At 49.2% G+C, this 12804-nt stretch overlaps 1 protein-coding gene across 2 annotated transcripts in view; it reads left to right on the forward strand.

Annotated features, from left to right (window-relative positions):
• ORC2 (origin recognition complex subunit 2) overlaps nt 1–12804 on the forward strand; it is an 88624-nt gene that overhangs the window by 25938 nt on the left and 49882 nt on the right. For both annotated transcript variants that reach the window (XM_044304269.1, XM_044304270.1), the window contains exons 7-8: nt 7983–8040; nt 9796–9962. In XM_044304269.1, coding sequence (XP_044160204.1) covers nt 7983–8040; nt 9796–9962 — 225 coding nt within the window. The remainder of the gene's footprint in view (nt 1–7982; nt 8041–9795; nt 9963–12804) is intronic.

Here is a 12804-nt window from a genome sequence, read left to right on the forward strand (position 1 = left end):
AGTCCTAGTCTATATCAAGAGGAGAAAAAAATCGCAACCTGTGTGGCTCAGGACCAAGGGGAGTTATAAGTGCGGACACCACAGATGCATCTGCTGCACACACATGATTAAATCCAAGACCTTTTCCTCAACAGCAAATAATAGAGTTTTTCCAATGAAAGCGTATCTCAACTGCAATACAACCCATGCTGTCTATTTGATCACTTGCACTAAATGTAAATTGCAATACGTGGGTTGCACTATTAATGCTATAAAATCTAGAATACGCAAACACATCTCTGATGTGCCCCATCATGGCAGTCGCAATGTGTCTGCAGCTAGTCTGCATCAGACATGGCAGTACAAGGCATAGAAAAGGTTTTTTCTCGTACTTTTTTCCATTGGGGGACACAGACCATGGGTATAGCTTAGAGGTATTAGTAGGAGGGACACTATGCAAATGAAAGAGCTCCTCCTCCTCGGGCTATACCCCCCCGACTCCACCAGGAGGAACTCAGTCTTTGCTTAGTGTCTGTCCAAGGAGGTGTTTGTTATTTTTTTCTGTTTTCAGATGGGGACGCAGGTCAGCATTGCGCTTTCCTGGCCCCCGTGGAGTGTCTGCCACCGTCTTTCGACGTGTCCTGGCTACCTCCCATCCCCCCACAGAAGAAAAGTGGATCCAGGCTCTACATGTCAGCTCTGGCATCCCACCAGCTGCTGGGACGCCTGCTGCCTACCCTCCTCCAGAGCACTGTTCTCCTGGATTGGAGTCAGAAGTCTGAAGAGGCGCATCCCTGCTGGTCTGGACATCGAGGGAGCATGCTGAGCAGATAAGTATTGCCCAGTCCCTCCCCCTCCCTCTGTGTCTGTTTGTCTGTGGCTACCTGGGTGAGCTTGAAGAAGGATCCTGATGGGGCACTTTCTTCATTTTGGCACTGGAGTACTGGCATCTCTTCCCCCTTAAACTGTGGGCTTCAGCGCTTCTCTCGTCAGGCCTTGGCTGCTGCGCTCTCTCAGCGCCCGCCGGCAGGCCGCTCCTCCATGGCCTCGTTAACCCCTGCTGCACCACATGAGGGGAGTCGTGGTGTTTGTTTAAATCGCGCGAGCTTATTTTCGCGCATATTTTTCCGCGCGCGCGCTTATTTTCGCGCATATTTTCGCGCGCGCGCTGATTTTCGTGCGCGCTTTTTTCGCGCCATAATGACGCGCTCGGGGGGCGGAGCCTCAGCATGCCGCTCTGACTCTCCTTACACCGGAGACTGTTTGCTCACGGCCGTGCAGCTCCTCATCACTCTACTCCGTTTTGTTATTTTCTTTCTAGATGGGGACACAGGTCGGCATGGCGCCTTCCTGGTCCCCCGTGGAGTGCCCGCCGCCGTCCTTGGACTCTGCCTGGCTGCCTCCATTGCCCCCCAAAGAAGACAAGTGGATCCGGGCTCGACCTGCAGCTCTGGTATCCCACCAGCTACTGGGTCTCCTGCTGCCACCCTCCACCAGAACACTGCACTCCTGGACAAGGAGTCAGAAGCCTGAAGAGGTGCATCCCTGCTGGTCCTGGAGTCGAGGGAGAAGATCTGCAGGAGCAGATAAGTATTACCTGCATCCCTGCCTTACCCCTCCTCCACGTCCCTGGGAGCCTGCGGTCCCCGCTTGGGCATCTGCCATGTCCAGCGCGGCCGCTAAATTGGTCTTAGTCGCCAAGGCAACCATGTCCTTTAATCCTGTGGCGCTAACGACTCCATCTCTCTCAGTGGTCCCCACAGTGGGTGCCTGACTACGAAGAGGCAGCGTGAGCGGCAGCATCCCACCTCGGATGTCTCCGTCTCTCCACCCCCCTCACCTCGCCTGTGGCGCTTTCGGACTGCTCTTCCCCCTCCCTAGGGAGAGTAATCCGAAGGGGAATTATCCGGCTCGGACGAGCCAGGTCCTTTTTGGACTATAGGGCATTTTCAAATCCTGTGACGCCAACCACCTCTCTAAGTGGTTTTCCACAGAAGACGCCCGACTACTAACAGGGAGCGTGAGCAGCAGCATCCCTCCTCGGATGGCTCCGGCTCTCCCCCCCCCCCCCCCCCCCCCCTCGTCTAGAGGCGCGTTCGGGCGACTCTCCCCTCCCTTAGGGAGCGCAAGTCTGAAGGGGAATTTCCGGCTCTGATTAGGTCATGGAGCGGGACCCCTCGCCTAAGCTCTCCACCAGGGTGGCTGACTTAGTGGCGACTGTCCGAGACACCTTTATTCTCCAAGGGGATTCTCCTCCTTCCACTGGTCAGGAGTTCCCCCTTTTTCCGTCCAGGCAGTCGGAGACTACCATGTTCCCGGTCCATGAGGGATTTTTCCGCGGTCATGTCCAGGGCCTGGGGTAGTCTTAATAAGGTTCTCGACCACCCAGCGCATGAATATACTTTCCTTTCCCTGCTGACGGCGAGGAGAGGTGTGTCCTCCCCCTAAGGTGGATCCTCCGGTGGCCGGATTAGCCAATTATATGGCCCTTCCTGTCTTAGTCAGTTCCTCTTTCCAGGATGCTGTAGACAGACGCATAGACTCTCTTCCAGGTCCTTTTTTCGCTGGCAGCGCGTCCCTGTGACCTACCTTTCACTCAGCAGGGGTAGCCAGTGCTCTCTCGGTGTGGTTACAGCACCACCACCAGGAACTGGCGGTACGAGATGCGGCTACTGACACACTGGAGTTGGTTCTCCAGATGTCTCAGGCTTCTAAGATTCTTTGCGAAGCTTCTAGGGACATTGTTTTCCTCTTTGCCCGCAGGTTGGCCATCTCTGTCACTCAGCGTGAAGAGATCTGATTGAAGGTGTGGGACGCTGACGCCTCCACCAAGCGTTCCCTTGCTAATCTCCCCTTTGGGGTTTCCAGACCTTATGGGGATCAGCTGGACGAGTTCATCTCTGCATGCCTTTTGCCGTTTCTCATCTGGTAGGCTGTCGCCTGCTTCCTCCGCCGGGGGTCTCAGGTCGCCCGCAAAGAGGCCTTTACACCAGCCTTCCCGGCACTAGAGGGCCCAGTCAGCCCGCCCTGCTGCTCCTAGGCCTATCACATGTCCCGATTGCGGAATCCCACCATCGATTCCTGCGCTTCGCCATTAAGGGTCGACACTGTCAGTTTGTCGCCCTTCCTTCGGGTTGGCGACCACCCCGCGGGTCCTTGCCACAGTCCTGGACCGCTCATGGCGCTTCTTCGTACCAGGGACATTCCTTTGCTGCCCTATCGGGACGATATCTGGATAGAGGCCCCCCTCTCTACCGCAGACCAAGGACAGCGTCCGGATCACTGTTCAGACTCTGGAACGGTTCGGCTGGCTGGTAACTTTCCCAAACTCCTGCCTCTTCCCGTCCCAGAGGCTCTCCTTCCGGAGGATGATTTTGGACACCTCGGCTGCCAAAGTATTCTGCCAGCCTTCAAGTCCTCCCAGATCCAGGGGGCAGTGTCGCATCTGCTGCGCTCCCCGTGCCTCTCCATTCGGGAATACTTGCAGGTCCTGGGTCTTATGGTAGCCTCTTTCGAGGCCTTCCATATGCCCAGTTTCACACTCGCCTGGCGCAACAGGAGATCCTTTACCTTTCAGCGGGTTCGGGCAGCTCTCCCTTGGTGGCTGTTCCCAATGAACCTGAGGTCGGGGAGTTCCTTTCTCACATTCTCCTGGACGATCGTCACCACCGATGCCAGCATCCTGGGTTGGGGGGGGCGTTTTCCAGTCTCGCACGGTTCAAGGGATTTGGTCGGCGGCAGAGTCTCGCCTTCCAATCAACTTTCTGGAACTGAGGGCGATTTTTTCCTCTCTCTCTCTCTCCTATTGGACCTCTCTCCTTGCGGGCCTCCCAGTGCGGGTTCAAACGGGCAATGCCGCGGCCGTGGCCTATATCGACCATCAGGGCGGGACCCGCAGCCGGATGGTGATGCAGGAGGTGAAGAGAATTCTGACGTGGGCGGAGACGCACGTTCCGGTGTTGTCAGCAGTTTACATTCCAGGAGTGGACAACTGGACAGCGGACTTTCTAAGCCACAACAAGGTGGATCCAAGCGAGTGGTCTCTGCATCCAGAAGGGTTCGAAGAAATCTGCCACAGATGGGACCGTCCGGATGTGGACTTAATGGCGTACGGGTTCAACAACAAGATCCCAGTGGTCCTGGCTCGCGCCCGAGATCCGAAGGCGTACGGATGGATGCGCAGGTGTCTCCATGGCAAGACTTCAGCCTCCTCGGTTTTCCTCTCCTACCGAAGGGTCTACGCCAGTTCGAGGCGGAAGGGAATCCGACCGTTCTCATCACCCCAGAGTGGCCTCGCCGCGCGTGGTTTTTCGGACGTGGCTCGGTTGCTGGCGGACGCCCCATGGCCTTTTCCCGACAGACAGGACCTACTGTCTCAGGGCCCGTTCTTCCACCAGAATTTACGGTCTCTTCGTTTACCGGCGTGACTGTTGAAACCGCCATCCTGATGAAGATGGGGTTCTCGGATTCAGTGGTTAGGACCATGATCAGTCCGGGGAAGTCTTCTTCCTCCCGGATTTACTATCGTACCTGGATGGCCTTCCTGTCCTTTTGTGAGGGTTCGGGGTTCCCTCCCCTTCGTTTTTCCATCTTGATGGTACTGTCTTTTCTTCAGTCTGGGCTTGTGCAGGGACTGTCGCTTAGTTCCCTGTAAGGTCAGGTTTCGGCGCGGGCCGTCAGAGGTCCCTTGCTCTTAAGGGTCCGGTGGTGACCTTTCTTCAGGGGGTGGCGCATTCGGTTCCCCGTATGTTCCCCCTTTGTCTCCTTGGGATCTCAATTTGGTTCTGCACGCTCTGCAGTCGGCCCCCTTCGAGCCTTTGAGGAGGGTCTCTCTGACTGTTCTCATCTGGAAAGTGGTCTTCCTTGTGACCATAGCTTCTGATACAGCTACATAGCGTAGTGATTAAAGTTCTGGGCTATTATGCAGTGGCTGTGAGTTCACATCCCATCACAAGCTTTTAAGTCAGACTGGTGTCGAAGCTGGCCGCTCTTTCCTGTCAGGAGCCTTTCTGGTTTTCCACCAGGATTAAGTTGTGCTCCGTCCAGTCCCCTTCTTTTTGCCCAGGGTGGTCTCTCCCTTCCACCTTGATGAGGATCTTGTCCTGCCTTCCTTTTGTCCTTCTCCGGCTAACCCCAAGGAACGCACTCTGCATTCCCTGGATGTTGTACGGGTCCTGAAGGTGTATCTCGCGGCTACTGCTTCCGTCCGCCGTTCATGGCGCTCTGGATCTGCTTGGCTATTTCCGCGGCTAGTCGCGCTTGTGGTGGAGTTCCCCCGGCTAAGATTGCCGCTCACTCCACTAGGGCGGTGGGGGCTTCCTGGGCAAGACGCAATCGTGCCTCTGCGCCTCAGCTGTGTACGGCGGCCACCTGGTCGTCCTTGCATACCTTTGCAAATTTTTGTCAGTTGCATTCACTGGCTTCGGCTGATGCGGCTTTGGCCGCAGGGTTTTGCAGGCTGTGGTTCCTGTTTGACCGTTGGGCGTTCCTCCTGGCGATGCTGATATTTTTTCCCACCCCATGGACTGCTTTTGGACGTCCCATGGTCTGTGTCCCCCAATGGAAAAAAGTACGAGAAAATGAGATTTTTGTGAAACTCACCTGTAAAATCTTTTTCTCGTCTTTTCCATTGGGGGACACAGCTCCCACCCATTATTCCTGTTGCAGGAGGGGTCTTTAGTTCAGTTTTCTGTTTCTGGTTGGACCTTATGGCTTGGTCCGATGGTTTCCATGATTTTTTTCTTGCTCCTTCTCCTACTGCTTGTGCAATGCCTGAGTTCCTCCTGGTGGAGTCGGGGGGGGTATAGCCCGAGGAGGAGGAGCTCTTTCATTTGCATAGTGTCCCTCCTACTAATACCTCTAAGCTATACCCATGGTCTGTGTCCCCCAATGGAAAAGACGAGAAAAAGATTTTACAGGTGAGTTTCACAAAAATCTCCTTTTTGCCCAAGCGTGGAGGAGATTATAGAAGGAAACTATTGAATAGAGAATCCTTCTGGATTTTTTCGTTGAACACACGTCAACCTGAGGGGCTCAATAAGCGTCTAGATCTGATCATGCAGCAATAACTCACATACCAGGGATCTGATATGTGAACTCCTCTTTTCTCTGGAAGTATTATAGTATTCAATTCTCTGATAATGTGATCTCCATTATATTCCATCATATTCCGGCAAAATACTGTTACATATTCAGTTTATATTTCATGTATCCATTATATATGTATATCATTGTATGACATAGTTTTTGCATAGCTATTGGCCATATATATTTTCTCTATGCATACATATGGTTATATATTTATGTGTTTTTTCTTTTAATTGATTTCCATATGAAGAGTTAACTTGAAGGTGTGGTACCTCTTCCTGGGGCGGTTACAGGCCTGTGGGAACATTAGCGAACACAGGTGTACCCTCCCCTACAAAAGGTCTCACTTTCAATGTTTTTCTGTGTCATGAAGAAGGGCTGGAATTGTTTCTAGTAGCCCGAAAAGCTTAGACAAGACTGCTATTTTGTATCCTCGGATGAGTTTTTAACCGCAAGCTGAATAAACGCCTATTCCTTTTTAAGTGGAGCTGGACTTTCTCAACTTCTTTTTACTATAAATATCTGGTTACACCTACAGGATTCCCATTTAATGGGAAAATACAAGAAAAATGCATGTGAGCAGCCACAAGACATAGACATACATGTCTGTCACCAGATGGTTGGGGGCCGCATAGAATGATATCAAGGGTCGCATGTGGCCCCCGGGCCGCAGGTTGTGCACCCCTGCTTTAGTGTTTTAGCCAGCAATGAGTATGTACCATATAAAGTCTGCTGTGTGTGTGCACATATGACTTCTGCATTGAGTTTGTATGTTCTCCACGGGTTTTCTCTAGTTTCCTAACTACACTTTTGTGAGCCCCATTGGGGACAGCGTGATGCTAATGTCTTTAAAGCACTGCGGAATATAGTAGTGCTATATAAGTACATAAAATAAATAGATATCGTACGGTGCAAGTTTTTGCAGGTGTGGGAAAAGTGCTGTAAAGGAAGAATGTTTTATAAAAAATAGAAGTCTTAATAGTTTATTTATCAATTATCAAAATGCAAAGCGAATGAACAAAAGAGCAATCTGAATCGAATCATTATTTGGTGTGAACTTAAAAGGGGTTCTGCACTTTGTTTAACTGATAGATAGATCATCAGCTTCTGATCGGCGGGGGTCTGACACCCGGGACCCCCACCGATCAGCTATTTGAGCCGGCCCACTGACGTCACGACTAGTATCAAGTAGCGTGGGCGGGGCTAAGCATTTAAGTGAACAGAGCTTAGCTCTGCCCATGCTAGTTGATACAAGTCGTGACATCAGTGGGCCGGCAGTAAACAGTGAGAAGGCCGCGGCGCTGCTGGAGCGCCGCTGCCTTCTCAAACAGCTGATCGGCGGGGGTCCCGGGTGTCGGACCCCCACCGATTAGAAGCTGACAATCTATCGTGTGACCCAGAGGATATATCATCAGTTAAAACAAAGTGCAGAACCCCTTTATGATAAGTAACATAGTTTATGAGGCTGAGAAAAGACATCTGTCCTTCCAGTTCTGTTATCCTGCAAGTTGATCCAGAGGAAGGCAAAAAAAAATACTGTGAGGTAGAAGCCAATTTTCCCCACTTTGGGGGGGGGGGGGGGGGGGGGGAAATTCCTTCCTGACTCCAATCAGAATAACTCCCTGAATCAACGACCCCTCTCTAGTAGCCATAGCCTGTAATATTATTACACTCCAGAAATACATCCAGGCCCCTCTTGAATTCCTTTATTGTACTCACCATCACCACCTCCTCAGGCAGAGAGTTCCATAGTCTCTCTGCTCTTACCGTAAAGAATCCTCTTCTATGTCATCAATATCTGTAACCCCGAAAACCCCCTTAATTATTATAGTATTAAAGAGTGCCTGCAGCATGGCTCACTTATTGTTTCTGCAGTTTGAAATAATTAATTTCATTATGTTATTATTTTTGTTTAGGGAAGGAAACCGGAATTCATTTCTACTACTCCCCACAGACTGAGGAAGAGGCTATCAGGTAGAGTATCTGTTGATTTATTGTCAGATATTACAGAAAGACCTAGATAAAAGCTGCAGGTGCAAGAACATGGCAAAATCATTTTAATGTCGCTAAATGTAAAGTAATGACAGACTACTCATATGGCTACATACACATATTTGCGGCCCCCGTGTGGTTGGACAGAAACGCAGTCGATTGTGCAATCAACTGTGTTTCTGACTGGAGCACAGCATAGCGCTGTATTTAAGGTCCAGTCTTGGGCGCTGGCGGGAGTAGTTTGGGTCCCCCACTGTCAAAGACAGAAGCGGTTTATTACTAATTCTGGGTGCACCGTACTCTGTAAGTGTATGCAGTGAATACAGGAAGCGGCTACTCCACATCCTCTATTGGATCTGGTAAACGCATGATCGCCGTGTGTCTATCGGACACAACAGAGCTATATTTCCAGAAAATGAGTGCTTTTCCGGCTAGTAAGGGAAGGTGCTTATTGCAGGGCACCAGTCACACAGATATAACCTATGACAGGGGGCGGAGGCAGTAACAACCAGTTGTCATCCTCTGCAGAGAAGGAAAGCGACTATTTATTAATAGGATGGAAGGAAATGTCGCCACTTAAGCCCCTATTACACTGCACAATTTTTGGGTCAATTACTAGGAACAAGTGTTCATAGGAGCACTCTTTCCTGAAAACTGGCATGTATAATTGTGCTGCCAATCATCTGATAAATGAGCAATCATTCTATAGAATGAAAGATGTACGATTATCGTCAGCACATCTCCCTGTGTAATCATGGATGTGCCACCCATAATCAATAGAACTAAATGAGGGAGGAATGACTGGTAGTGATCATTCCTTCCCCTTCAGTTTGCATTGACCTGCATAATTGACCAATGCCGATCAACTTTTTTTTTTTTTTTTTTCCGGCACTTTAAATAGAGTAATGTGACAATGTGGCCCCCAGACCCAAAAATGTTCTGCACCCCTGCTATAAAGGGTATAGGAGAGCTAGAAATAATTTTGAGGCGGGTGACCAGATTACTAAAGGGGATGGAAAGTCTCTCTAATAGTTGTAGTCACTGTTATTGTAACGCAACAAAAACTCATTACAGTAATACAACAATTAGTGTTAAAGTGACAAATCCAGTTGCTGATGTGAAGATACCGCTAGCTACATCTGTAGAATGAGAAAAATAAATAATTGGGACTTGTTCAGCTTGTGAAAAAGGCCCCTTAGAGGTGATCTCCTATTCATGTACAAATACATGTGTGGTCACTACAAAGAACTGGTACATGGCTTATTAATTCCAAAGACTTAGGACCAGGAGACATTTATTACATGTATAGGAAAGGCGAGACATCCATACAGGAAAATATTCTATACAGTTCGAGCAGTTGAATTATGGAATGCCCTAAGGCAGGGATGGCCAACCTGAGGCTCTCCAGATGTTTCAAAACTACAACTCCCAGCATGCCCAGACTACCTACAGCTATCAGCCTACAGCAGGGCATGTGGGAGTTGTAGTTTTACAACAGCTGTAGAGCCGCAGGTTGGCCATGCCTGCCCTAAGGTAAGGTAGTAATGGCAGATACTATGTCAGCATTTGAAAAAAAGGCTAGATGCTTATCTAATAGCAAACAATATTGAGGGTTATCATTAATGTTGTATAATCAATCGAGAAAGGTTGAACGTAATGGACCAATGTTTTATTTTTATTGATTTTTTTTATAAACCTATGTAACTATATAAAAGGTTCTGCATTTTATACCTCCAGCACCGGATCTAAGATCTGACAGCGAGAGCGACTACTCTGCCTCTAACTCTGATGATGATATGGACGATGGGCCAGCTACAGCTAAAACACCAAGTAAAGTGTCACAGATACCGAGTGAACCTTCTCAGACCCCTGGTAAAACACCATCCAAAAGAGGGAAGAAAAAAGTAAGAGTCTCACCTAACTAGATGTAAAAATAAATCAGTATACAGTTGCAAGAAGTATGTGAACCCTTTGGAATGATATGGATTTCTGCACAAATTGGTAATAAAATGTGATCTGATCTTCATCTAAGTCACAACAATAAACAATCACAGTCTGCTTAAACTAATAACACACAAAGAATTAAATGTTACCATGTTTTTATTGAACACACCATGTAAACATTCACAGTGCAGGTGAAAAAAATATGTGAACCCTTGGATTTAATAACTGGTTGAACCTCTTTTATCAGCAATAACTTCAGCCAAACGTTTCCTGTAGTTGCAGATCAGACGTGCACAACGGTCAGGAGTAATTCTTGACCATTCCTCTTTACAGAACTGTTTCAGTTCAGCAATATTCATGGGATGTCTGGTGTGAATGGCTTTCTTGAGGTCATGCCACAGCATCTCAATCGAGTTGAGCTTCAGCTGGTGGACAGATGGCCTTAAAGAGGACCTTTCATCAATATAATTTTATTTAAATGACCCCCCTACCTAATAGTCCGGCATCCACTGATGTTCCCCCCTTTTTTTTTTTTTTAAATCGACCCCCGAATCTTGGAATAACAGCCTTTTTCTTCTGCTGCAGCGTCTGTCAATCAGACGCTTTTTTGTAGGGGGCGTTGCTCAAGTCTTTTCTTTGCTATTCTCCTTGGCTGAGAGCGCAGCCAATCGCAGCGCTCCTCTCTCAGCCAGGGAGAAGGAGCTCAAGTTCTCGCGAGAATCGCGAGAACTTGAGCTTCCTAACATCCGGTTCCAGCGCCATCTTGGATTCCCCTGACGAGGATCGCGGCGGGTGAGGAAGCAGCGCAACGAGCGGCAGGGTAAGTATTAGAATATACCCCTAGACATCGAGCAAAAGGGGTATATTCTAATACTTACCCTGCCGCTCGTTGCGCTGCTTCCTCACCCGCCGCGATCCTCGTCAGGGGAATCCAAGATGGCGCTGGAACCGGATGTTAGGAAGCTCAAGTTCTCGCGATTCTCGCGAGAACTTGAGCTCCTTCTCCCTGGCTGAGAGAGAGCGCTGCGATTGGCTGCGCTCTCAGCCAAGGAGAATAGCAAAGAAAAGACTTGAGCAACGCCCCCTACAAAAAAGCGTCTGATTGACAGACGCTGCAGCAGAAGAAAAAGGCTGTTATTTCAAGATTCGGGGGTCGATTTGAAAAAAAAAAAAAAAGGGGGAACATCAGTGGATGCCGGACTATTAGGTAGGGGGGTCATTTAAATAAAATTATATTGATGAAAGGTCCTCTTTAAGTTCTCCTGCAAAATGTCTTGATAAACTTGGGAGTTCATTTTTCCTTCGATGACAGCAATCCGTCCAGGCCCTGATGCAGCAAAGCAGCCCCAAATCATGATGCCCCCCCCCCCCCCACCATACTTCACAGTTGGGATGAGGTTTTGATGTTGGTGTGCTGTGCCTCTTTTTCTCCACACATAGTGTTGTGTGTTTCTTCCACACAACTCAACTTTGATTTCATCTGTCCGCAGAATATTTTGCCAGTTCTGCTGTGGAACATCCAGGTGCTCTTGTGCAAACTGTAAACGTGCAGCAATGTTTTTTTTTGGACAGCAGTGGCTTCCTCTGTGGTATCCTCCAGTGAAATCCATTCTTGTTTAGTGTTTTATGTATCGTAGATTCGCTAACAGGGATGTTGGCATATGCCAGAGACTTTTGTAAGTCTTTAGCTGTCACTCTAGGATTCTTCTTCACCTCATTGAGCCGTCTGCGCTGTGCTCTTGCAGTCATCTTTACAGGACGGCCACTCCTAGGGAGAGTAGCAGCAGTGCTGAACTTTCTCCATTTATAGACCATTGGTCTTACCGTGGACTGATGAACAGAAAGGCTTTTGGAGATACTTTTATAACCCTTTCCAGCTTTATGCAAGTCAACAATTCTTAATCGTAGGTCTTCTGAGAGCTCTTTTGTGCGAGGCATCATTCACATCAGGCAATGCTTCTTGTGAAAAGCAAACCCAGAACTGGTGTGTGTTTTTTATAGGGCAGGGCAGCTGTAACAAACACCTCCAATCTCATCTCATTGATTGGACTCTAGTTGGCTTACACCTCACTCCAATTAGCTGTTGGAGATGTCATTAGTCTAGGGGTTCACATACTTTTTCCACCTGCACTGTGAATGTTTACATGGTGTGTTCAATAAAAACATGGTAACATTTAATTCTTTGTGTGTTATTAGTTTAACCACCTCCGGACCGCCTAACGCGCCGATGCGTCCGGAAGGTGGTTGCTTTTCTCCTCCTGGACGCATCGGCGCGTCATCTCGCGAGACGCGAGATTTCCTGTGAACGCGCGCACACAGGCGCGCGCGCTCACAGGAACGGAAGGTAAGCGAGTGGATCTCCAGCCTGCCAGCGGCGATCGCTCGCTGGCAGGCTGGAGATCCGAATTTTTTAACCCCTAACAGGTATATTAGACGCTGTTTTCATAACAGCGTCTAATATACCTCCTACCTGGTCCTCTGGTGGTCCCTTTTGTTAGGATCGACCACCAGAGGACTCAGGTAGGTCAGTACAGTCCCACCAAACACCACACTACACTACACTACACCCCCCCCCCTCCCCCGTCACTTATTAACCCCTTATAAACCCCTGATCACCCCATATAAACTCCCTGATCACCCCCCTGTCATTGATCACCGCCCTGTCATTGATCACCCCCCTGTCAGGCTCCGTTCAGACGTCCGCATGATTTTTACGGATCCGATCCATGTATCCATGGATCCGTAAAAATCATGCGGACGTCTGAATGGAGCCTTACAGGGGGGTGATCAATGACAGGCGGG

This window comes from Bufo gargarizans, chromosome 8, assembly GCF_014858855.1.
Source record: "Bufo gargarizans isolate SCDJY-AF-19 chromosome 8, ASM1485885v1, whole genome shotgun sequence".
In the NCBI taxonomy this organism is placed as follows: Eukaryota; Metazoa; Chordata; class Amphibia; order Anura; family Bufonidae; genus Bufo; species Bufo gargarizans.